At 48.0% G+C, this 25,804-nt stretch overlaps 2 protein-coding genes across 5 annotated transcripts; one reads left to right on the top strand and one right to left on the bottom strand.

Annotated features, from left to right (window-relative positions):
- Positions 1 to 1,119: 1,119 nt before the first annotated feature.
- Positions 1,120 to 9,914, bottom strand: LOC148678512 (cell division cycle-associated protein 7-like). 3 transcript variants are annotated; one of them, XM_088633688.1, is made up of 9 exons: positions 9,785 to 9,914; positions 7,249 to 7,380; positions 6,264 to 6,545; positions 4,849 to 4,932; positions 3,922 to 4,089; positions 2,436 to 2,579; positions 2,108 to 2,257; positions 1,528 to 1,664; positions 1,120 to 1,416 (listed from the first exon to the last, which is right to left on the bottom strand). In XM_088633688.1, exons 2-9 carry the CDS (start codon positions 7,378 to 7,380, stop codon positions 1,380 to 1,382), a joined length of 1,134 nt encoding a protein of 377 aa, XP_088489814.1. In that variant the 5' UTR covers positions 9,785 to 9,914; the 3' UTR covers positions 1,120 to 1,379. The 3 variants fall into 3 exon arrangements, with proteins under 3 accessions (XP_088489814.1, XP_088489812.1, XP_088489813.1); XM_088633686.1 differs by lacking the exon at positions 9,785 to 9,914 and adding an exon at positions 7,863 to 7,982; XM_088633687.1 differs by lacking the exon at positions 9,785 to 9,914 and adding an exon at positions 7,587 to 7,700.
- LOC148678513 (bone morphogenetic protein receptor type-2-like) lies at positions 9,906 to 25,682 on the top strand. 2 transcript variants are annotated; one of them, XM_088633684.1, is made up of 11 exons: positions 9,906 to 10,040; positions 11,595 to 11,756; positions 12,718 to 12,876; positions 15,845 to 15,952; positions 17,056 to 17,177; positions 17,524 to 17,745; positions 18,126 to 18,240; positions 18,373 to 18,530; positions 19,317 to 19,473; positions 20,317 to 20,453; positions 20,992 to 25,682. In XM_088633684.1, exons 1-11 carry the CDS (start codon positions 9,971 to 9,973, stop codon positions 21,118 to 21,120), a joined length of 1,539 nt encoding a protein of 512 aa, XP_088489810.1. In that variant the 5' UTR covers positions 9,906 to 9,970; the 3' UTR covers positions 21,121 to 25,682. The 2 variants fall into 2 exon arrangements, with proteins under 2 accessions (XP_088489810.1, XP_088489811.1); XM_088633685.1 differs by lacking the exon at positions 12,718 to 12,876.
- Positions 25,683 to 25,804: the final 122 nt, after the last annotated feature.

Genomic DNA, 25,804 nt, shown 5'->3' on the forward strand with positions numbered 1-25,804 from the left:
GTGGCTCTGGGGTCCAGGGTTCGATTCAGCGCTTGGGGTGCTCCCTGGGTGGAGTTTACATATTTCCAGCATGGTTACTCAGCTCTCTTCCCGCCTCCACGAGCCTCGTTCATACTTTGCATTGGCTAGGTTATGATAATTGCAAAGTACTTTAAGGAGCAGAGCCTTGAGGAGAGGGGTCTTGCTCACTAATATGCCCTGGCTGGAGTAGCTGTGCTATAGCGCCAACCCCAGCATCGATAGCAGGAGAGGGAGACCATGCAAAACACTGCGCTCGGACTTGGCTGCTGCTGTTGACTCTGTGCAACAGGATGGATGGGATGAGTTAGCAGGATGACATCCTTAAGTTGGACAAGAGGCACAAGGGTCCTCTTGACATCAAGGCCCAGCCCCTCCTCTACTCCAAACTCCTGTAGAAGCCCCACAAGCCAAGCCCATTTCAGCAGAACCAGCCATGTGACCCTTGCAAAATCTGAGACCACCTGTGAAGGTGGTCCATGCCCCAGTAGTCCATAGCATCATTTGGGTTGGCATGTGACCCTTCAGCTTCAGTGGGCTAATCCCCCCCCCTTGTCCTTATTGGGTTCAAATTTGAAGTTCTGAAAACAGCAGCCACAGCTCATCATAACCTGGCAGAGCCCAGCATTGGGTCTTGGAAACTTTAACTCCACCTTGAGCATAGTAGTGGATCGGGTCTAAAAGGGGGAAGGGATGGCACTGGTCCCTTTTCCTTAAGTAATACGCTGTAGGATTTACTCTGGCTCCGGTGCCTGCAGCTCTGGTCCTGTCAGGCTTCATAGGTCAATTCTGTTAATGACTGGAAACACCTGTGAGCTGATGAGGAATCAAGTAAGTCAGCTGCTCACTTAAGAACTCCGATACTTGAGGACGACTTAAGTGGTAATCCTAAATTGTGATCAATTAAACACATGAATGATCAAGTCACAGAAAATGCTCCATAGTGTAGGAAATCGGGGACCTACTGAACCTCTACAGGACCTGGGCTGGCAGATCCACGTTCTAGATCAGACTCAAGACTGCAACCGATATGTCCTTGCTTGAAATGGGCATAATAGACATAATGGCAGAAAGACTCTAGTGGTTTTAGTAAAGCTACGGTTTTGGTTTTCAATTTGTTAAGATAAAACATTTTATTGAACATATACAATCAAAGGTAGATCACAAGCACTGGAACGACAGGTACAGCAGCACAACGCCTGCATATGCAGTTGAATTTTAGGGGCAACAGTGCCACCTCTTGGTCTTAAGGTGGAACTGCAAGTGACACTGAGGGACTGTCAGTCCACCAGTCCTCATGCAGCTTTTAGGAGGGGGTAGTGGGCCTGGAAGTTGGGGTAAAAATCTTTAAACTCCACAAGTCAGCAGCCCTCTCCATCCTTGATCCTGTTGCGAAGGCTAAGCAGAAAGAATAGAATTGTAAGCTTCCAGATAACTGATGGGGAGATTATATGCCTCAAGTGCAAGAAAGGCCCCATGCATGTGAAACGCCCTGTGGCAGGGCCTCACCTGCTTAGGTAGGAGTGCACGTCCTTGAAGCCGTGGTACTGCGCCAGGGGGAACAGGATGCCCGTGGGACAGCGGCCGTCGCGCTGGCGACAGAAGCTGCAGTTGCAGATTCCTCTGCAGGGAGGACAGGTCCACTCCTGCGGGAGAGAGACGGTCCCGATTAAAGCCGGGGCTGGAGGGGCCGCTCCTCCACTGGACTGGCTCCAGGCAGGCAGAAGTACGACCCTCCTCTCGGTGGCCAACCTTCCCTTTCAGAAGTGAAAGTGGCAGCTGCCTTATGGAAAAATCCCATTTCCAAAGAGGTTGTCCCACAAAAGGGGGGAAGGAAATGCAGTGCTGGGGCCCTAGGTTCAAATCCAGACCTGAGGAACTAGGTGGGGAGTTCGCATGTTCTCCCTCCATTTGAATTGGGTTCTTCCTACAGTCCAAAGACATACTGATAGATCAGTGAGCTTCTGGGAAAACTGGCCCAACCACGAGTCTCTGCCCCGTGATGGCCTGGTGGGAGGAGCACCAGGCAGCGGGTTGGAATCGGGAGACGCCAGAGAACGAGGGAGGAAGAGCGGAGCGGCTCACTCACGGGGTCCAGAAGGGCGTCGCGCACTTCCTCGCCGTAGCGGTTGCGCAGACACGGCCCGCAGAACTGACCCTGCACCCCGCGGCAGTCCGGGTTCCGGCAGGCGGTCTTGGTGTCGACGGTCTTCTGCCGGCACTGGTGACAGGTGGAGCCCTGTGGGAAGGCAGGCAGGCAGGCAGGCGACGGGGGGCCCCCGTTATTGGCCAAGCGAGACACGGGTCCCCAGCTCCCGCAGGGCTCCCAGCCCCTCTGGGCGCACAGCAAGCCGAAAGCTGCCGTTCTCCCAGGGCTCTGCTTGACCACAGGCGGGAACGGCGGCCCAGGAACTCACGGCGACGCGGTTGTAGACCTTCTCTGCCACGTTGTCGGCCACACGCTCCAGCTCCTCCTTGCTGATGTCGGCGACGGGCCTCACCCTGTGCGGCTGGGCCTGGCTGGGCCGGGGGGCTTGGCGCCGGCGAGGGGGGGCTCTCACCTGCCCGGGACAGTTAGCAGGGGCACGTCAAGACACCCAGCAGCCCCCACCCCCGAGCTCCCGGCCGAGACACCTGGCTTCGCGCCGAGCTTGGCTGCAGCAGAAACCTGAAGAAGCCGACGGGTCCGTGACCGATCCACTAGGAAAGATGTTCCCACACCCGGTCCTAGAGCCCTGCACGCCTGCTGGACTTCATTCCAGCCAGCCTCTCGGGGACACAGCTGACCCCTTCATTGAGCTGTTGATTTGCAGACGATGCAGTTCATTTTTAGCTCCCAAAAAATGTTGGAAGCTGCCCTTTTAACTACAGCACAAGCAACTGTTCCAAATGGTTGAGCTGAATTAATCTGGCCTGGGGTTAAACCCAGCAGGGGAGTTGGACCCTCCAGGACCAGGGACCCCTGTATTAGGGCAGCAGGGTGAAACACTGGATCAGCTTGTTGGGCCAGTCCTGCTCCAGTCTTGCCCCCTTGCTGGTGCCCTGCCTAAAGAAATCAGAACTGTGCAGCCCCCACACCCCCCAAGCCAGCTCTGCCAATCACAGGTGTGATCAGATCACATCTTTATATGTACTGCTGCTGCTGCCCCATTTTCAGGCATCTCCAAATAACTGCCCTACAGCTGCCCAATACTTGGAATCTGCAACACTGCTTGTACAGTTTCATCCTCTACCCACCATCGCTTACCCCTCCCTTTAGAGAAGGAGCCCCTACTGACCTGGAAAATATTCAAGGAGCAACTGGACCAGTTAAACGACAATATAAGTCGTCAAATGCTCAGCTGGAACTGAGAACTCTAAAGACCCCAGGCCACCATGGCCAAGAATGGGGAGCCCAGCTCTGAATTTCCTTTTCAAAATCACCTCACTGCTAGGTACTTGCAAGTTTTGTATGAGGATAGTGTTGTAATTTGTTGATGTATGATCTTTCCTCCATTAGGAATCAAGTAAGTACTGATGGTCTGGATTGTAAGGGACCCTGGATGAGTGTATCCATTAAGCAATAAAGAAATAGTAAAAAAAAAATCCTGCACTGAGAGGATCCCATCAAAATAGGAACAGCTGTTGGTACAGGTCATTTATCAGATAAGTACACATTCACAAGAGATTTTAAAAATCACTTCATCTTCAAGATTTGCCAATTCATTAGGTTTAGCTTACACACTGGAATGAAGACTTGCCTACTCGTCGTTGGGATCTCTAACAGCACAGTCCGTTAAATAATGAAGGGCCAGCGATTTCAATACACCTCGAAGAAATGCAGCGGACTGGAACGGGACCAACTGCCCCTGCTCTAGGTGGGCACCCCTCCCTGTGACCCGCTGCCCCCCGCCGGACAGTCACCTCCAGCAGCTGCTCCTCCAGGCTCTGCTGCAGCTCGAGGGTCTCGCTCAGGGGAGGGGAGCAGGTCACGCCCCCCATGGAGCGCGTCTGCCTGCGAGAAGCCCTTTCGGGGTTCCTCCGCTCCACCCCTTCCCGTGAAAGCGAGGATCGGGGAGCACGTTTCGACTTCTGCGGGGACAGGGAAAGAGATGCCCAGTGGGTAGCATGGTAGGCCGACGTCTGCACATCACTTTCAGCAAGTAATACACATGCACTCATGAACCAGCCAAGTCTTATTCTTCAGTTTCCACAGAGGTCCGGACCTCAAACTAACATTTTGGAGAAAATCAGATTTCACACAGTTGGGTTATGTCCTTGACAAAGGGCTGGGTGTCCAGCACAGTGGTACAGTGGTTAGCATTGCTGCCTTGCTACACTAGGACCCTGGGTTCAATTGCAGATCTGGGGTGCTGTCTGTGTGGAGTTTGTACGTTTTCCCTGCGTTCCCATGGGTTTCCTCCCACAGTCCAAAGACGTGCTGGTAGGTTAACTGGCTTCTGGGAAAACTGTCCCTGGCGTGAGGGAGTGCGTCTGTCCCAACATGGACTGGTGTCCCTTCCAGGGTGTACCCTGCCTTGTGCCTATTGTTTGCTGGGATAGGCTCTGGCTCTCCCATAACCTTGAATTGGAAGAAGTAGTTAGAAAGGGTGAATGTTGGGGGAGGGAAGATGAAATCATAAAAGTATTATGCCTAGGGGACAAGTTATGGAATTGGAGAACAAACCCTTAAAACAGTTCTTCCTGGTAGTGAAAGCCTCAGGAAGAAGTCTGAATTGACAAGCATATGCTCGTTGTCAGACTAGGCCTGGCGGGATAGCAACGGCAAGGTGAAGCCACTGTTAAAAACTGGGATGACTTGAACGGGCTCAGGGACCCCATTTGACTTACAGCGCGAGGCCCTTTCTCCACGGGACAGCCCGACTTCAGGAAGGACCCAGGCATGTTGTTCAAGTCGGCCATCAACTGGGCGAGCTTGGAAAACAGAATGCAGAAACAAGAAGGCGTCATTTGGCAGGAACCCCATTGGCTTGGCAGGGCACTTGTGCAGAGAAGAAGGTTCCCCAAACAAGGAGGCCGTGAGATCCATCGGGCTCATTGGGTTAGTGCTCCAACCTTCCTGGCCCACGGATCTTGCCCCGAGGTTTCCCCTGGGATTTGGTTTCAAGGTGCTCTGTGAGAGTAGCGTCTCTTAAGAGCATTAAAAGCCAATCATAAACAGGCAAGAAGCAGTGGAGCAAATCACCAGTTTCGATGATTGGAGTAGTGTAGAACTGGGGCACTATGGTCATGGAGGCTGGAGGTGCTATTGCACTGTGGAGGGGTGTGACACACCCTTCCTGCCCTCAGGATAGCTCCCATAGCCCCCACCCCCTAGAATCACGCTCGTCAAGGTCAGCGCCCAGTGGTGGGCTTTGTGGAATTGGGAGTTATTATTCCCGACAGGCTTTCAGAAGGGAGCTTCAGGCGATCCCAAGCCAAGTGGTTTTTAATCTAACTTGTTTACAGACGCGACCTTGCAAAGCCAAGATATTTGGCAGAACAAGTTTCCCCAGCATCAAAGAAAAAAAAAAAACACACAATGGATAATCTTGCAAATTAACCTTGAGGAGCCTGGCTTTGAGAGAGAGCCGGGAACCAGATGTGACTCTCTAAGTGGGCACATGCAGCTCCAGCCCATCTGCCCTCTGTCCAGGCATTTATCAATACCACTGGCCCAACATATTACTGCATTTATCAATACCACTGGCCCAGCGGTCAGCACAACAGCTTCCAATAAAAGCCAACAGCTGTTCTTTTCTCCACCCCCCCCCCCCGATAAAATAACAGTGCAACACAACATACCAAGGCATTATTGGAGACCCATGCTTTTTGCAATGCCACCCGGTGGTCTATACAAGACTATGTCCTATTTAGTAGGATCAATTAGCTTAAACAGCACGTTTAGGCTGTACTGTAAAGCATGTATTCTTTACAAGCAGTCTCTTCAAGTGGAGGAGGGCCTGCAGTATAAGGCCTGCTAGACTGGGGCTATCCCAGACCAGGGCTGGCTGGCTCTGGCTTCACTGTTCTGAGCTCTTGCAAGGAGTGAGGCACGGGCCATCTCGAGGTGCTGAATGCTCTCGCTCCAGCGACGATGCTCTTAAGAATGCACCAGCGGAGGGCTCGGTGTTCTAGCGCGCACACAGCTCGTGTTTCTCCCTTTCGCCAGTGCAGTTGAGAAGAGGAGCTGGGCAAGAGAGGCGGGCAAGCTGAGGGGCATTCCCCAGGGGCAAGAAGGCAGACGGCTTTAACCCCTTCCTCACCATGGCCTTGTTAGCTTGGACGTTCATGGCTCGCTTCTCCAGGAACGTGAGGCGGGACTCATCTTCCGAGCTGGAGCTCGCGTGGGGAGTGGCGAAGATGGGCAGCTTGTCTTCTTTTTCTTTTTCTTCTTCCTCCTCCTCCTCCTCCTCCTCCTCCTCCTCCTCGCTGCTCGGCAGGAAAGCCCGTGGACGCAGAGCAACCCTGAGGACAAAGCGACGTGGAGGATTGGGGTCGGGGTCAGAAGGGGCAGCTCTGACACACTCATCATCACTGTCAGAAGTCTGGGGGAGAGAGGAGTATAGAAGTGATTGTACAGCACAGAGAACAGATTATGGCTTTCCGAGGTGGAAAGGAGCACACGAGCTCCAAGGCTTTTACATTTTATTCTTCCACGCACATATGAGGACGTTACTGTTCATACATGTTACCTGGCTGGGACAAAATCGGAGCCAAGCCTAACTGTTACAAGGATCAAACAGCTGGCTGGGTGGTTGAATGTTTTCTAGAACTATTTCTGTAGGATTATATTTTTGTTCAAGTAGGCACCTGCGTCAGCATGCGTAGGCTGCAGAGGAATAAACTTTTACTTGTTCCATGATAAAAAGAAGGAAAGAAACACACTCGAAGAAGGCCCTACAGCCGAAACGTCGGACTATAATTTAGCCATCCCTTGTGTTTCTTCTTACAGAATAGCCACGGTATTATAAAAGACGTTTTTGATCACTAGTATATGCGTTTTTGTGCGCCAGGACCCGAGATCATGTATTTGGCTTTAAATCTGAGTTATTTAAAAATGAAAAGTACAATAAATGCCAAACCCCACCCCATCTTCAAAAACAGCTCATATGAATAATTTTGCAAAAGCGTAATTGAGTACAGACCTCTTACAAGGGAAAAATGGAACTAAGTTTATCGCAAGAGAGGAACACTTCGTCTAAGAGCTGCATTCCAGAGCAGCACCACTGCTCTAATCCGAATCTTTACCTCAATATTCAGGTCGCCCAAATCGCCGTCCGAAAAACCGAGGAATGTTTCTTCGCAGTCATTATCAGATTCATCCAAAAAGATATCCGCCAGCTCTTTCGAGAGAGAGGCCACCCCGAGTTCGCCATTCATCTGTTAAAATAAGAGCGATCAGGAACCGCGTGCATGGTCTTAATAGCATTTTAAAACAACACAGCAACAAAGCAGGCGAATGTTTCACCAAGACCGGTCAAAATGACAAAACGAGAGCTCGATTACACATCCTCATGAGAAAGGACATTCTCGCCCAAACCGATACAGGTAAACCGAATTCCGAGATAGAATGATTTACCCATCACCTGAATCTGCAGTCCTATAAAATTAACGGCGGCCTTTCACTGAAGGCTCGCGTGAAAGAGTGGAAGTATTAAGTTCATTAAAAAACGAATTCGAGATCTTAAAGAAACGACGAGCAATACACTCGGTGCAAGCCTGATACTGCCTAAATAAAGGTTTCCCACAACAATAGCAAGATGAACTAAAAACACGTATTTCTCCCCTAACGCAAACCGCCCACCGAGTCCAAATGATGCCACTTTTACAATTATAAAGAAGGAAGGAAGAAAGCGCTGTACCTGACGATCCATACTAACTATTGGGATGTCTCTAACCCGTCCCGTATACCTTTATCACAACTGTGTCCGATACAGCCTGTTGCCCGCCGCATTATAAAGGATCAGACTCGGCTCGGATTTACAAACGCGTGATTGACCGCACATATGCCAATTGCTGTGATGTCAGTTACTGATTTCATTGATAAAACGAGTTAAGGATCAAACCTAAAGAATACAAAGAAAGTTTAAAACTAAAGCACTCTGCGGGGCGCCAAAAGACCTTAGAGATTTGGGATCAAGAAGCTGCGGGAAACGGTTTTGTATGTAACGAAGTTTAAATTGGCCGTTATTAATTATATCAATAGGAACCCAGGGAAGAGATGTGCTTATTAAGCACTGTAGGCAATTTCTACTGGTTAAAACTTCCCAGGTCTTTCAAAGTATGCGACTGATAATAAATACGGATCGTTTTCCTGGGACAGCTGTGAGAGTCCTTTTGTCGGTGGTGTTTGCTATTCTATAGAATGATATGTCTGGCGTTCTGAGCACTCAATTTTTGCGTCTTAGTGGTTCCCTGGCCTGGTTCTGGGGGAACACTGTGTCTGGTGGTTTGTGCTCACCTGACTGCTTAATCATAAGTTAATTGGTTTCAGTCTACTTTTTGGGGAATATTTGGAAATTTGCTTTCAGCTCTTAAAAGATCAAAAGGGAGGGATCTGGCCTGGGTATCAAACCTGTTCTGAGCGCTGAGTTTTGTGTCTTAAACAGTGGTTCCCAGTCCTGGTCCTGGTGAAACATTTCTGGTCTATTCTGGTTTTTTCTCCATTCCCAGTTCTCAATCAAGGACTAATTGATTTCAGTTTTCTAGCTGAGGGGTATTTCTTAATTTGTTTTCAGCTCTTAAAAGGCCAAATGGTATTTGTCATTGGTGTCAGCCCTATACTAATTTCTCAGCTTCAGAATTGCCCTCATTCAGGCGTGCTGTCTGAAATGTAACCAACTGCACTCTGCAGGAGGTAAAATACTAATTAGAGGCGTGGCTAATATTACCACACCCCTGAGTGGGCGTATCCGATTTAATCTCACTATCTCTTATGAGTGCGTCTGCTACAATGACACACCCATACATGGGCGTGTCCGATTCGATGCCACTCCCGCTATGGGCGTATCTTATTCCGTGTCTCTTCCACCTGTGTCTATTTATCATCAATTGACCGGTTAATTAGAGCTGTTTAGTCAGAAACATTGGTCTGCGGGTTCAGGATAGACTGTGTAAATATTTGTGTACTGAAGCTTCTGGAAACAGAATCCTTTAAGTGCCATAATTGTGAAACTTACTACTGACCAAACAAGTTAAAACAAAACAAGCACACCAATTAAGTCGCTAATTAGCACAGGAGAGGGGGAGCTCAGCTGGAATGAAACCAGCACACGCAGTGATCCTGCAGGACCCGGGCTGGGAAGCACTGGTAATGAAGAGACAGTAGGATTTATCTTCAACCTGGCACGAAACACCGGCATCTCTTGCTGTGAGCGAACGCACTCTTTCTGAACCGGGCGTGGGAAGTCACTGCTTGAGAGAGTGAGTACCGGACAAACTCAACCCACTTATCAACATCTCTGCATCAAGTTAAGCATTTGAATTGGGTTTAAAGTTCGGTGATTCTTGCTATATGTGATAGATATTCCTGCATTGCGTATTTTAGACGACAAAAAGAAAATGCAATTTAGATGGGGAAATGGCTGAAAATTCTTTTACAGCATCTTGCGAGATGTTTTACCACGACTGCTGTCGTATACCTCGCTGACAAGCAGGTGCTCACGTTGGTTTGTACACATACCCTCCCAGAGTCGCTTGGCACAGCAGCCAAAGCATTTTATAATATATGAATCGAGTGCGTATCTTGTATGTGTATATCACCACGGTGTTCACGTAATTCTACCTGCTCTGGTCGGGTGAACTGAACTGTGTTCAAGAGCTCAGCGAAGTTGGGTCTTCGTGCGTCTTTTCTCTGGCTCTGAGCGCAGGGGAAACTCGCAGGTGTCCCGCGCGCGTGGGAGTGGCCTGCCCCTTGCTAGCTTCTGCGCGCGAGACCCCGGTGAGCTCGTCGCGCCCGGACCCCACGGCGATGTCGGCCCGGGAGAGGAGCCCCTGTTCCCACACAGCTGCGTTTGGGGTGATACTGGTCGCAGTTCTTGGTAAGTTACCTTCCCTGTTTGGTTCTTTGCAGTGTCATGGTTCCAGCATTGCAAACTGACACTGTCCAAAAGAAAAAGCTGAGAAGCGAAGACGCCTCCAACTGCTTACAATGTTCATGAAACGAAGCTTGTGTGCTGGAGCATTTGACAGATTTTTTTTTTAAAAAAAATCTCCAGCCAGAATTCACATTTTAGCCTGTCGTGAGTTTTTCTTTCCCCGAAGCGACATAGGGTTTAGAACGCAATTTATTCGTGCTGAAAAGTACTCTTTTGGGCTTTGAAGTTGATTTATCAAATGAAATCGCCGTTAGTTTTGAAATCCCTTGTTTCATAGCATAAACGCGTTTAATTAAGTTCTAATAAGGACTTGGAAACGCGAATACGGGTAATGGTGTTTAACTGGATCTGGGGTCATGTGAAAGACGCTCTTGTTGATGTTACTGTTTGGCTCGGGAGCTCCAAACTGTTTTATTTCAGTGCCCAGTGTGTGGGGAAAACACGACCTTCAGTGCATGGGTCTTGAACTGTGTATTTTCATCGTCGGGGAACTGTTTTTGGCTGCGGCTTTCCTGGTCAATGACGAAACCCAGCAGCTTACAGGCAACGGGTCGTCTACGCGGAAAGCCGGGATCTAGCGCAGCTGCACGATTCTCTGTCGATCAAACGTGTCGATTGATTTCATAGAGTCAGAGCCGGTTTGCGACAGCCTGACGGGTTGTTCGTGCCTGATCTAGGCTGGCAATCAAACCCATTTCATGACGCGCGTTTTAGAGCGCGACATAGTTCAGCAACGAAAAAGTCAATCCCGCACCAGAAAAAAAAAACTCGAATAAAATACGTAGACTTTTATTTTTCAAAATACAAGTATATAAAAACGGTAGAACAGCGCAGGCACAAGTATAAATCACGAGAGGTGAAAAGACGTCAGGTGCAAGTAAGAGCTGAAGCATGTCTTTAAGCGATTTTATTTTTAGTCAGTCCTCGCTTGTGGGATGTTCACAGGCTGGCAGAGAGGACTGAAAAGGCTCTCTTCTTTAGACCACCCTTCTTCAGTGAGCTTGTCCCGCTCGGGGTGGGACGAGTCCTCTCCCCTTCTCCGGTGGTGTCTCTGCTCCTTGTTTCGGAATCCGCTGACTAGGGAAATAACCACCACCTTTGTAGTGATTTGTACCACTGCCGCTACTAACTATTCTGACTGAATCGCACCCAAGCTTGCCAATAGATGAAAACAGTGTTATGAGCAGTATCTCATTGACGCCCATATGCATGTTGTATGCTATACAGTTGATATGAATGTCGGCATGAATGCGCACGTTAACACTTAATGTGGCGGCGTAATTTTAAAATTAAAGCCTGTGAAGGCGGATTTCCTTATTAACACGTATTCTGTGAGGTGGGCAGGGTGTTTTGAGGTGGATTTCCTTTGCTTTTCTGTGCTTTCATTTTCTGTGAAAATCAATGTTTTTTTTTGGCTATCGGCCACGGTAAATGTCCAGTAATGCCCAGTCCGTTCGGTACCAGTACGCATCTGCGCGTCTTCCCGCTCCTTGGCAGGGAGCGCGCAGGGCAGGACGTGTTTTTTTGTCCGAGACCTCACCTCGACGGACGTCCGCGACGCGGACAACATCAGCGGCCCCGTGCAGCACTGCTCCCGTTCCGAATGCTGCGTGGGTTTCTTCGAGATCGTCGACGGGGTCCCGCGCCCGGAGCGCCTGGGTAAGACAGCGCCGAGCGCCTCCGGCCGGCCTTCTGCTCCCCCCTCGGGGGACGCGCTAGTTCGTAGCTCTCCTCTCCTCGTTTTCTGTAATTTAACTTTGAAGGTGCGCTTCAAAATCCGAGCCGGATTGGATTTCCTGCGGGCCAGTTGTGGACACCATTGCCAGCTGAGTTAACTGTAGTGGGCTTTCCTGTTCACGCTTCGTCCAGCACGAAAATAAGGACTTAAGCAGAGAGAGAAATCTAAACTGTTTTTTGTGTGATGGGGGGGAGAGTGTTCGTCTTACCTAATGACGGGGTACCAAACCGTAAGACTAGAGGTTCAGAATGGGACAGCGACGGGGTTATGATCTTGGTTGAGCTGGTTACATTTCAATACATTTCTAGTAGAGAAGGCAAGTGGGTGGCACTGTGATGCAGCTGTTAGCATTGCTACCTCACAGCACAGGGGCACCGAGCTCCTGTCCAGGGGTGCTGTCTGTTGGGAGTTTGCACGTTCTCCCGGGTTCACATGGATGTTTCCTCCCACAGTCCAGAGACATGCTGGTAGGTTAATTTGGCTTCTGGGAGCATTGACCCTGGTGTGTGTGTCTGTCCTGGCATGGACTGGCGTCCCATCCAGGGTGTACCCTGCCTTGTGCAATTGGCCCATGCTTGCTGGGATAGGCTCCAGCTTCCTCGCAGCCCTGAACTGGATCAAGTGGTTAGGAAATGGATAAATAGATAGAGAAGGCAATGAATTTCTCTGCTTAGTCCCCAAATGGATTGCTTCAGCTTCTGGATAATTTTTTAACATTTCTTGTAGACGTTTGGAATGATAGTCCAGTACTATTATAGAGCATCAATCGGGTCATAATGAGATGCATTTAGCATGTTCTTTTTCAATAGCTTTGTATTTTAACAGAAGTGTCTATGGCTCCAACAAAACTGGACCGTGCCATGTGTGTGTTTCTTTTGGAAGGTTGCTACAATTACAGCTTTGCGAGGTGTCCCAGGGCAAAGTGCACCTACACATCTGTGAACGACAACTTCACATCATGTCTGTGCAACTCGGACTTCTGCAATGGCAACATAACCTGGGTGCCGGAGAGCGAGCACGCTACTGACCCCTTCAGTCAGAGTACGTTACTCCTCAAGTTCTGCTCCCAGACACGACCCAGGCGTCTTAGCCTCTTAGCGTAGGTCTGTTTAAAATGTTCGACACTGCAGAGGTAGTACACGCATAGTACACACTTCAAGATCACAATGAGCCATACTTGCCAGGCATTTTCTAGAGCGGGGACCAGGGCACCAGCAGCCATATCACCCTGCAACTCGCAACTGGCAACCCACTGAAGCTAAGCAGGTGTGAGCCTGGTCAGTACCTGGATGGGAGACCTCCTGGGAAAAACGAAGGTTGCTGCTGGAAGAGGTGTTAGTGGGGCCAGCAGGGGGCGCTCACCCTGCGGTCCATGTGGGTCCTAATGCCCCAGTATAGTGACGGGGACACTATACTGTAAACAGGCGCCGTCCTTCGGATGAGACGTGAAACCGAGGTCCTGACTCTCTGTGGTCATTAAAAATCCCAGGGCGCTTCTCGAAAAGAGTAGGGGTGTAACCCCGGTGTCCTGGCCAAATTTCCCCCCTGGCCTTTACCTCATCATGGCCTCCTAATAATCCCCCTCTATGAATTGACTACATTACTCTGCTCTCCTCCCCACTGATAGCTGATGTGTGGTGAGCGTTCTGGCGCACTATGGCTGCCATCATCCAGGTGGATGCTGCACATTGGTGGTGGTGGAGGGGAGTCCCCATTACCTGTAAAGCGCTTTGAGTGGAGTGTCCAGAAAAGCGCTATATAAGTGTAAGCAATTATTATTAATTATTATTATCAGGCTTCTGACTGGAGGGTTGCAGGTTCAAACCCCAGTAGGAGGCACAGCTGTATCCTTGACAAGACACCTGAAGAAGGCTCCATGGGTGAAATGTTTTTTTCTTTCTTCTCTTTTCAGCATGGAATAAACCTATTACTTGTTGCTTTGCAAGATATAGACATGTTGTGCAAAGAGTCATGTCTGTCATGGCCAGAATTTATACATAAAGACAGTAGTTCTCCTCCTCAGTGAAAGCTGATGTGTGGTGAGTGTACCGGTGCACTTTGGCTGCCGTTGTGTCATCCGGGTGGGTGCTGCACAACGGTGGTGGTGGGATTCCCCATTACCTGTAAAGTGCTTTATAAGTGCAATTACCTGTTAAATAAATTGAAAGAAATTAACCCTAACCATTCAATATCCTAAAACCACACTCCACACTGGTGCTTACTTATGAAGTAAACTGTGCCTGTCATTCTGATCCACATACTTATCCACCTGGAATATTTCATTTAATTTGTGCTCTTGACACTGTTGCTGTTGAGCTGGCTGAATAGGACATTTTCTCCATTCTCCTGAAAGTGTGTGCTGGGCATTACCAGGAGTTCCCAGCTATTATTTTGATCTGCTGGTAGATTTGATTATTCCATACTGATTCATGATTAGGTCTTCAAAATTCTTTAACGTACACTGTGCATTCTCAGGTCAAATTCCATCAGCGCTGTGCGGGCTTCTATTGCTTTCAACCCTTGTTTTCAATTCGAGCATTATTGCCTCCTCTGTTAAACTTTTGTCTTCTTACTGTAAAGAGCTTTGAGAAGGTACTATATAAGTGTTTATTGCTGCTTCACTAAGACACATGCATGCTCCATGACAAGGTTAAACAGACATACCCCAGTTATCTCCTGTCTCTGAACAGGTGCCTGAGGGACGTGGGATTACACACTTCTGTCACCATTTTTTTTTTCTATTCTCTTCCCTTTGGCTCTGCTGGGGAAAGCATCCCCCCCCCCCAAAAAAAAAACCCATGAACTGTCACTCAAATAGGTGTAACATAAAACGTTTCTTTAAAAATTGCAATTAATATTCAGCTAATTTTCATTTATGGAAGTACCATGCATGCATACATGTTTGCCTTGACAATAGTCTAACTCCTGTTTTACCATACCACTTTCTGCTTTGCCACAACTTTACAATAATGTGCTACATTTGGTTATGCATTTACCAGATTAACTGCTCCTGCTTGTTCTGTGAGGGCTTTCTAATGAAATGTAGTCAGATATGCTCGTCTTTCCAGTAGCCATAAACCCAGTGTCTAGGATGGAGAATATCAATGCATCTTAAGGTGCTTTCTTGATGAAATGTGTAACAAAGCATTTAAAGCTGGTTTAAGATGCAAGGTGTTTATCAAATACAAAGCTGCCACACGCTTGTATATTAGTAATTGTAAATAGACTGATACAGAATCAATACATCTCCCACAGATCCATCTACTGGCTATTGCTGATCTAAGACAAGTGTGTACATTGAGGCTTTGGGACAACGGTAGGCCTGTTTTGGTGTGATATATGAAAACCAAAGTGTAATGTATAAAATTCCCTTTTTGGAAATGGGTGGAAAGGATATTTGCTGACAAGTTTCAATATAAGTCAATGGGAGAAAATTGAGAAGGGTGTTATTTTGCTCCGGGCTTGGCCTTGGTTCCCTTGTAATTTCGACAGACCGCATGCATTACTTGAAGTTATAGTTTCTCTGCGTTTTGTTTTATGTCCGTTGGCATACTCGACTGTTCTATTTCCCAGTGCTTGATAATTGCCCCCAGGGAGGGAAGAAGGAAGGCCTGGGAGGCGGCTCTGATCGGACTGCCACGTCTGTGAGCTCCCCCGAGCCCTGACGGGGGGGGCTGGTGCGGGTTGAAGGAGTGGCAGATCACTCCCTGAGGTCACTCCAGGTGCTGGGGTAAATCAACAGGTTCGCTGTTGATGTGCAAATGATTCTGCAATTGATATTGATGGAATCAAGAGTCCTGGCCTCCCTATCCCACACCTGCCCCCTGTCAGCACTCGTGCACTTGTTCCTCATAAACCATAGAGCACCTATTTCACCACGTGACCGTGAAGGATAGTGCCCTCTGCTGTCTTGACACCGGTTGCTGGAGCGGTTTCATGCCCTGACAGCTCATATTGTAAACGAGTCTCTTAAGGGAATTATTGATTTGTTGTTGTTGTTGTTTTCCAGGTTATTCCAGCACAGTTCTGCTGGTTTTATCCATTGCTGGGATGGTGTTGATCATGCTGGTTTCCCTCATGTTAATGACGAAATGTAGGCATGCTGTCCAAAAATTCGGTAAGCTCCTTTAAGAACGAAAACCTACTCCCCCTCCCCCAAGTCAAGCCTTCCCTCCTTTCTTGTTACATTTATAGAACTGATTAAGAACAACCCATAGTTCTATCTTTTTTTTTCTTTTTATCTTCGCCACAAAAATAAAGCCAGAGGAAGTCCAGACATGCAGTGTCACAGTTTTAAGTTACAGGTTGGCCTTGGAGCACATACAGCAGTGTTTAACCTGTAATTGCTTCTCCTCAGATACAGAGCAATTGTAACAGTTTAGGAAAACAGGAAACTTATTCTGGAGCCCATCACTCCTGCAGCTCAGTCAAGCCCATAAGAATATATGGGAAAAGTTCCAGACAAGAGGGGGGTCTTTTATCCTTGCCTGCTAGCTTGGTAGTTGATCAATCCCGATATTTGGCATGTTAAAGTTATGCATTAGCAATGATATCCTAAGAGACTCTGTAGTGCAGAAAAATATTAGAGCAAAATATTTCTGGCTGCACTTAGAAGATATTCCCATCCGCCAGGTGATGGGCGCCCACGCCGTATTGATAAGCAGCTGTTTGGCCGCGCTGTCCCTGACTTGCGGGCCGGCCCAGTGCCATTACTGAGTGAGCCCTCACAGCCGCCCGTGAAAGATGAATCCCACACTCCATCCTCCCAAACCAAGCACTGACCTTGGCATTGCCCAAAAAAAAAAAAACAAATCAAAAACTTCTACTCCCTTTTCCTGTCTTGCCTCTCTTTTTTTCGCTCTCTTGAAAGCTGTTGCCAAGGCGAACATAAAATCACACGGGTCCTGCGAGCGTGTGACACCGGGCCGTTGTAATATTGTTTCATTCAGAAGGGAAAAACCAGCTCCCTTCTCCACTGAGATCTGTAGTTTTATTTCTCCCCTGATATGTCACCTAGTAAGAAAAAAACCCAAATCCCCTGTAATGGTTATTTCTACAGCTGCTGATGCTCCAGTCGCTGACACCTGGACTAGTAGCAGTTAATCTGTTAGTACTTGTACCATCTATTACTACAACCAGTCCTCCTCCTGTTACTGAACAGCACTATATACTGTACATGTAAGGGATTCAATGGGTCCTTTTTTTTTTTTTTTTTTGGAGGCTTCCTGTGGAGGTTGAGGGTGATGCTCTCCAGTGTGCCAGAGGAGCCTGTCATGTTGGTGAACGAGTATAACCGAGATGAAGGGTCCCCCATTGATCTCTCCACGAAGGAGCTGCATCAGGTAGGCCTGCTCTTCTCTTTTGGTCTTTGTGCCCCGTGCACCCCTCCGGTGTTTGGTGAAAGAATTAGCCACAGGTGCACTTGTGATGGGCCCACAGTTGAGGGGTCTCCCCCTCTGCCCATTTCCAGAATGAGCAAAATCCTTCTGCTTGCTGGAACTGCATGTTTGCACAGTCAAGAAGAATCATGGGGAGGAAAGGGCAATTTTGAATCTATGGCCACAGTCCTATATGCAAACTTAAAATAATGTAGTATTTTATCAACTTGATCATTGTGGGAATGTTTTCATGTTATGTCCCCAGCAATCAATATCATCTGGAATCTGTGGCTGTGTTTTTATTTTGCAGATCTTGAGTAGGGGGCACTATGCCGACGTTTGGAAGGGGACCCTAAATGGAGTGGCCGTGGCATTCAAGATATACCCCCCGGCGTACGGCAACCTCTACAGGAACGAGAAGGAGGTGTACAGCCTTCCCATGATGGAGCATGGTAACGTCGCGCTGTTCTTGGGGGCTGGGGAGTGGACGCAGAAGGGACACTACTTTCTGCTGCTGGAGCTGGCCCAACATGTGAGTTACTTCAACTTCTTCGCTGCGAGTTGGTCCACTCGTTAACGGAGGTGTTGTTTTTGTCATCTGAGCGAGGGTTAACCCCTCATTGTGAAGAGAAAGCCTTGGAGAAGAGGTAAGCTTACAAAGTCGGACAGGGAGTAGTGCTAAATAGGGTTTAGTTCCTGCAGCTTCGTCAGCCTCACTCTTCAGAGCCTTGTGTGATAATTTGCCTTCCTATATCCACTTTTTCCTCAATTGTCTAATAAGCTATAGTGTGTGCACTGGATAGAGGAGGTTTTAAACAAATGTGCAGCAGGTACATCTGTGATTTCATTTCTCTTGTTTATCTTGGAAGGATGAGTGTCTCTATTCATGTCTCCCCCCCCCCCGTGGTCCAGGGCTCCCTGAAGTCTTTCCTGTCTCTGAACACAAACAACTGGGAAGCCACCCTCAAGCTAGGCCTCTCCCTGGCTCAGGGCCTCACCTTCCTGCATGAAGAAATCCTCAAAGATGGTGAGCGAGGACGTAATACATTTTGTTGTTGACGGTTTTAAAGCGGCTGGTCAACTGTACCTCTTTTGTGCTCCAAGTTTGCTAACCTGAAACCCTCTGTGACTCCTTCCCTCTCTACTACGTTCCTGCTAGGACTTCACAAGCCCGCCATTGTGCACCGGGACCTAAGTAGTAATAACGTGCTGGTGAAGGCGGACGGTACCTGTGTCCTGTGTGACTTTGGCAGCTCCACCATCCTGCATACCCCTTTTGCCCTTGGGGCACAGCAGCAGAATTCCGATGTCCATCTGGTAGGTGTTTTAACAGCACCAGGCCATTATCTGCACTGATGGATGGAGAGCTGGAAACTGAAAAAGGCGAATTGCAAACATCCCCCCTTGTCCATCAATATCTGTGGGTGCTGGTGCATTGTCGTTCATAGCAATTGCACTGCTGCTCGGCTACCTGTTCCTATGCAAGTTATTGCTTTAAGATCATCAGATGTTAATCTGAGGTTAAAGGACACATTGGCTGGACCTGTTAGGTCTCGCGTCAAGAGTGAAGATGCAGACTCCCCCCTGCCCTGCAATGCAAAACAGAAAAACGACCAAAGTCTCACTGTTTGATCTGGAATTTCATTCTTCATGGCTGTACATCTTTAAAAATGACAACCCTTCCTAGTTCTGTCCTGTGGCCCAGTTTTCAAAACTGAAAGGGTGTTATTTCACCAGAGATTTTTTGATCATATGTCCAGTTCCCATAATTCATAACCCCTTTCTGCATGTTCTTAAAACCTCATATCCCTGGCAAGCATTCCCTGTATTTTGCATGGTATATTGTCTAGTTGCATAATATCTTGAGCATCTCTCCCTGAATGTGTGTCTCATGGAGAGCAAGTTGGGGTATGTGAAAAGACAAATTCTTAGTACAAGAAATTGTGTATGGGCTATTAAGTGATCTTATCTGTTATAACTTGTTTCGTTGGCCTGTAAAAGATGTCTGTTGTGCACTAGTCCTTAATAAGGACAGAGGCATGCATACCTTGGGCAGGTATGAGGGACTGACAGCCCGTCTTCTTGCCCAATGGGCACCCACAGGTGCATGCTCAGGTGGGGACTCTGCGCTACATGGCACCTGAGGTCCTGGATGGCCACCTGAATTTGCGGAACCGCAGCGAGCTGAAGCAAGCCGACGTCTACGCCCTGGGCCTGCTGCTGTGGGAGATTGCCATGCGCTGTACCGACCTCTTCCCAGGTGGGGCAAGAAACGAGGAGTGGGTGTTGGTCAACCGTACCGGAGTCTCAAGCTCAGGTCCCCAGAATTGTTACTACTTGTCTGCATCAGCACTCCAGACTCTTACTCCTAGAGGTTCTAATTCTACGAGAGCCCTTAACTTCCTAGTTTAGTCTGTTTCGACTACTGTAATCCCAGTTCTTGCCCATCAGGTCAGGGGCTCTGAATTTGGTCTCCCTAGTCACTCAACTATTTAATGCTACTTGCTCACAGGACAGACACTGTAATCCAGGCATCATGGGTTCGAGGCTGGAGCACGTTGCTAGCCAGTTGTGACCACGATTACACGATTGGCCGAATGCCTCTGGGTCAGGGCGGAGATGAGCTGGCTGGGGCTCTGGGTGTGAGGGTGACTCCTCCGCAGTGGTGTCAGCGACGGAGGTGCGGCTCCTGTGCGCCGCCTGCGTGTGGAAAAGCGATGGACGCAAATCTGCCCATCTTGTTCCTAAAGTTGCTGCCAGAAAGCTGTCTTTTGAGACAACTGGCTGTGATCAAATGGGTGGGGGATATGGGACAGTGCTGAGGGTTGACAGAGACTTTCTTCTCCTGCATTATACCTTTACAGGGCATGGTGTTGTGCTTGCCCAATGTGCTGCTCCGATCCAAAGAGTAACTGAGTGGATCAGTCGGCACTTGGGCTGTAGAGACAAAGCACCATTGTCTGCAGCATTTGGTTTCAATGCAAATGTGCAAGTGGTTAGAAAATATTGTCGTTCTGGAAGGTGTATGCAGACTTGCCATTACAGTGGTTATTGCACTCGACTTCCTCTTCCTGAACCTTGCTTGGCTTTGTTTTCCGGGCAGGAGCCCGGGTCCCGGAGTACCGCCTGCCCTACGAGGCTGAACTAGGCCCGAGCCCCACCCTGGAAGACTTCCGCCAGCTAGTGTACGAGAAGAGAGAACGTCCCTTTGTGCCACAGCTGTGGAAACGCTCCACCCAGGTAAAGTATGGCTGGTGACGCCACTGGGGGTAAACTGGGTGATTTGGACTCCATTATCCAGGGTTCCAAAGCTGCAACATGGTGGATCTGTTGAATCTACTCTCCTAAAGGCACTAGAGCGGTACGATTTTCCTCAAATACTACAGATGTTTTTTGTAGTTATCAAATGATATTAATCTAGCTAATATGTGTAGGAAAAAAAACACAGATTTAGAGTGACATCTGGTTAATGTCTAGACAAGTGCAAAGCACAAACGGAGCCTAGGGAGCATGTACTGACTGAGAGCACATTGTACAAAGGCAGCTGTTAGCGCCCACCTATGTGAGTCTCTGTGGCACAATCAGTCAGCGCGTTCGGCTGTTAACCAAAAGGTTGGTGGTTCAAGCCCACCCAGAGACGCACTTCTAATTATCCCGATGTCAACATGGTCTCCGCTCCAGTTCGACCGCTTTACTCGGCAAAACCTGTGGGCGCCCTTAAGGCCGCCGCCCGGTGGCGTGTGTGGCGCGGCTGGTGAGGCGGGCCCGTCTCTCTCAGTTCTGTTTCAGCCTGGAGGAGATTCTCGGCGACTGCTGGGACCACGATGCGGAAGCCAGGTCCAGTGCCCCCTGCACCGCGGACCGACTGAGCACCCTGCAGGCCATGAGCAGCGCGTACTGGAGATAAATCGGCGGCCGTGGCTTCCTGGAAGAGCCCGTCATTCCTAACTGGGTGTTTTAAGAAGTGTTGTTTTTTTTTTTTAGCTGATTTTATAACCCCCACCCCTACCCCCTCTGACCATAACCATGCTAAAATAGTATGAGAATGCTATAAAGACTTTTGCATTGCTGGCCGTCTTTAGGTGAACAAAGTCATGTGATTGGGGTGGGGGGGGAGAAACACTTGCCATGTGACTTTCCTCCTGCCTAGCCTTCACTAGCAACAGTCACTCTCGCACTTCTGCTTGCCCCTCATCCTCTCTGGTCCCTCAATTGCTCCTTCTTCTCTCTTTTCCCTTCCTGCCCCTTCTGCTGTACGTTCTCCTCCTGCTGTTAGATGAGTGGTGGGCACCAGGGGCCACACGCAGCTTGCGAGCCCCTCTACCCCCCGGGCACACAAGGTGGCCCACGAGGAATTCCTAAAACATTTTTCGTCACGTGAGCTTTTGAAAGCCATTTGCTCACAAGAGGCGTAAATGCGCTCTTGCGGTTCGTTCTGTCGCTGCAGGCGTGCTGTGGCCCCTGGGGCCGCTCGAGAGCCACAGCCGCGGCCCTTTCCTCACGATTGAACCTGCCCTCCATGGCTTTCCCCTTCGCTGGCTCTTCATCCCTCTTTCTGCCTCGGTTCGTGTTGCTTTTGTCCCTTACTACAGAGTCTAACGCAGAACCTTGTCGTTTTTATATTTGTGATTTTTTTTTTTGCTCATTGTATTTATGGTCTTGTTGTCTCGGCCGTTTTCATTTTGTTAAAGCCAGCTTTCGTGCCCTTTGTATATTGCCTTTCGCCGATTAGAACTTCAACTCTGTCCCCTTGGACGGAAGCTGAAAGGTTACCAATGAGAAGGAGCCATTCTCACATCCTTGTGTTGTGTGGGTTCTGCTTAAACCAGCATCTGTGTCCCAAATGGGTTAGTTAATACACACAAAAAAAATGTATTTCTTGGGCCTTCGCAGGTCAGACTATTACAACAAGCACAGAGACTGGATGTAACTACAGCCTCCTGTTCGGAAGTCTTAAGCCATTTTCCGTTTTACTGCCGTTTCACGATTTCACCTTTCTAAGTGGAAGTTTTGGTAATATTTTAATGGGATTTTAGCCATTTTATTTTGGACTATGTGAATGGTAATGGTTCTGCAGACGAGAGATGGTACAGGACTCCGTATTGACCGACCACGTGCAGCTGACCCCGAGTTCTTGTGTTCGTGCTTGTGAAGATACTGATCAACGTGCATTAAAATGTTAAATGGCCGCCTCGGTTTCTTCTCCGACACAGTAAATTGCGTTAACAGCTAAAAGCCTTCGAGCCTTGAGCAAACTGCTGATGCTTGTAACAAACAAGTTATACCTGCTGATTGTGTCTGGGCGGTGTAAGATGGAGAGAGAGTAGCGTAGCACTGAGGTACAAAATTTAACCTACGCTACCTATTCAACCACTGCAGCTCTCGGCGAGTTTTCATAATGACCGGTTTAACTTCTGCTTTTTACATGGCGTAAAAAATAAAATCTTTTCACCCTTGAAAGTGGATTTACAAAAGTAAACCCCTAAATCGTTTTTTGTTTCTATAGTTTCTTTAACATGGGTTGAATGAAAGGCTAAAATGCATATTGTATCGCAACGGGGGCCCAGGCGGGCGCCCTTGCCGCATTAGGTCGGCCCCCCACCGTCGGGGGCTCGAACCCGGGACTCCCGCGTCACTCAGCAGCAACCCAGCCCGGTGAGACAGATCTCTCTACAGCCCCGTAGCTGTAGGTCTGCTATCACAGGGAAGGGCGTTGACGTCACCTGCTCTGGTACGCCGGCTCTTACACAGTACCTGTCGGCCGTAAGCGTTACATGATCATTCCTATGACGGAATGTTAAACAGTTTAAACTGCATCGTTCAACAGAAAATAACGTTGCGTTTAGGTCTTTGGTGCCTGTGCGAGAGAACTGTAGGAGCGTTATAATTGTCGAGTAAGGTACTTAAACGAGAGTTCAACTCTTGTCTTTCTAGACTAACAGACGCTGCTGTAGAGAGTTGCTAACAGCTAGGGTACAGTTTCTGCTGGTTCCTTAAGTTTGTAATGACGCAGCAATGAGGTGGCGATGTGGACTCAGGACTGTAATCCGGGCGAAGATGTATGGCATTTATTTATTGCTGGCAAGAATGAGGAAGATATTCGCCCAACCGCGCGTAACATGCGTAGAGTTAAAAAAAAACGAGCTTCTAATGCTGAACGTGCTCGCTTTGAATTAAAGGGGCGCTGCTTAGTTAAAAGTCAGGTAAATACAATATTTAATAACCCTTTCTTACTTATATAGCTCCTTTCTAGGCACTCCACTCACACTGCTTTATGCCTAATGGGGACTCTCCTCCACCACCACTAGTGTGCAGCCCCACCTGCATGATGCCACAGCAGCTTTAGTGCACCAGAATACTCACCACACACCAGCTCTCACTGAGGAGGAGAACAGAGGGATGAAGCCAGTTCAGAGATGGGGATTATTAGGAGGCCATGATTGGTAAAGGCCAATAAAAATTTGGCCAGGATTCCAGGGTAACACCCTGGGATTTTTAATGACTACAGGGAGCCAGTACCTTGGTTTTATGTCTCATGTGAAGGACAGTGCCTTTTCACAGTATAAGTTCAGTTTATTTGTCATATGCACAAATGCAATGAAATGCTTATTTGCATGTAGGCTCCAATACAAAGATGTTAAAGGAATCACTAAGAAACTTAAATCCAGAACAGCAGCAGCAACAACAAGTAATATAACATACAACCTAAAAAAACACATCACTGTGAGCCAGGGGTAGGAATCTGACAGCTTGTGGGAAGAAACTGTCTCTGAATCTGGAAGTTAATGCCTTACGATTACCAGAGGGAAGGGGGCAGAAAAGTGAGAAAGCAGGATGGTTGGTATCCTTAGCGATACTGCCAGCCTTCCTGAGACAGTGAGTTGTAAAAATGTCCACAATCGAGGGGAGCTGTTCTCCACTGATGGACTGGGCTGACCTGATCACCCCCTGTGATGCCTTCTGGTCAGACAATGAGCTGCTGCCAGACCATACTGTAATCCCACACGTGAGCACACTCTCAAGAGCGCACTTGGAAAATGTGGTCAGGACATCTGAAGACAGACCAATTTTTTTTCAACTGGCTGAGAAAGTACAGGCGCTGTTGGACCTTCTTAGCAGCTCCAGCTCCAGGCTGGGACAACGCTAAATCTTTAGTGAGGAAGGTACCCAGGAACTTGAAGCTGTCAAACATCTCTACTGCCCCCCTACTGATGCGAAAAGGGGTGTGGTCCCACCCCTGCTTTTAAAATTGGTGACCAGTTCTTTAGTTTTGCTGATGTTGAGGGAGAGATTATTGTCAAGGCACCATTCCACCACGTTCCTGATCTCATCCCTGTTGAGGATCGTTACTGGTGATTCGGCCAATGATGGTAGTGTCGTCAGCATAGTGTACCTGTCACTATACTGGGGCATTAGGACCCACTACCACCTCTTCTGGCAGAAGCCTTAGTTTTTCCCAGGAGGTCTCCATCCAGGTACTGGCCAGGCTCACACCTGCTGAGTTTCAGTGGGCTTCCAGTTGTGAGTTGCAGGGTGATATGGCTGTTGGCAATATAATATCTACTCTGTGCTGAAGCAATAAGGACTGGACACTTAAAAGCATTCGTACTAATTTGAGTGCCAAAGACAGAACTACAAAACATTGCTAACTAGGAAGCAGGAATAAATATGTACAGTATCATTCAAACAAAGACCTTGTGGAATAGGATAACACAATCCTTAATATTTAAATAGCTGTTTATCAATAAATAAAATAATAGAATAATTTCAAAATGAGACGCTAGTATTGAGTACATGAAAGAAATACCTAACAGAATATATGAAAATAAAATAAGAAAAACATCGAAATTCTCGTTATCTGCTGATCAGTGGATGAATATAAAGTAGGCAAATTTCACTAAAGCTCCTCACAGGGACACGGAGAAATATCTGATGGGGAAAAAATATCCGTTCTTTTGATCTACCCCAAAATAAACGATAAACACAAGGGAACCACAGTACAGTGTTGGAGGATAGCGGGGCCAATCACTCGCACGTATGCTGGTCCTGCCCAAGGATACAGCGTTATTGGCAATTTAGACACATAGTCCTTAATAAGATAATAAACGTAATTATAACTTTCGACTTCTCATTTGTGTATTTGGGAAACACTCTGGTTGATCACATTAAACCATAAGACATTGGGAATTCTTCTGCCTGCGAGTACAATTACGAGAGAATGGTGTATTAAATAATTAACACCGCCTGAACAGCGAATTGACACTGCGAATTAGATTTATGTGCAGAAAAAGACAACCTCGCCTTTAGTCAGGAAGGTTTAACAAGTACTGGTTAATCTGGAAAAAAAAGTGTCCCGATTAGGACCTGATTTCACTCGGTGAAGAAAAATGCTGCAATATTTCTGTGTAAACCTTTATTTCTTTCTCCATTGTTGTTTTTCTGGTAATGATTAAACTAATGTAGATTCGATGTAAATATCTTTCTATACTTAACCGGGGGGGGCCTCTGCTCACACAATGTAAATAGTTCTAACAACGTAATTGTCAACTAAAAAAGGATGGAAAGCGAAAAATTTAGACGCTTTGTTGTTT

The sequence above is a fragment of the Lepisosteus platostomus genome, chromosome 1 (assembly GCF_059453375.1).
Source record: "Lepisosteus platostomus isolate fLepPlt1 chromosome 1, fLepPlt1.hap1, whole genome shotgun sequence".
NCBI lineage: Eukaryota > Metazoa > Chordata > Actinopteri > Semionotiformes > Lepisosteidae > Lepisosteus > Lepisosteus platostomus.

What these genes read in the sequence shown, in the direction of transcription:
- LOC148678513 (XM_088633684.1), top strand. Translation starts at nt 9,971, where the DNA reads ATGTCGGCCCGGGAGAGGAGCCCCTGTTCCCACACAGCTGCGTTTGGG. An exon ending in TACTGACCCCTTCAGTCAGA is followed by an intron (nt 12,877 to 15,844) that starts GTACGTTACTCC and finishes GTTGTTTTCCAG; the next exon opens with GTTATTCCAGCACAGTTCTG. An exon ending in TGCTGGAGCTGGCCCAACAT is followed by an intron (nt 17,746 to 18,125) that starts GTGAGTTACTTC and finishes CCCGTGGTCCAG; the next exon opens with GGCTCCCTGAAGTCTTTCCT.
- LOC148678512 (XM_088633686.1), bottom strand. An exon ending in TGGAGGAGCAGCTGCTGGAG is followed by an intron (nt 2,580 to 3,921) that starts GTGACTGTCCGG and finishes TGTCCCGGGCAG; the next exon opens with GTGAGAGCCCCCCCTCGCCG. An exon ending in GCGACGCCCTTCTGGACCCC is followed by an intron (nt 1,665 to 2,107) that starts GTGAGTGAGCCG and finishes TCTCTCCCGCAG; the next exon opens with GAGTGGACCTGTCCTCCCTG.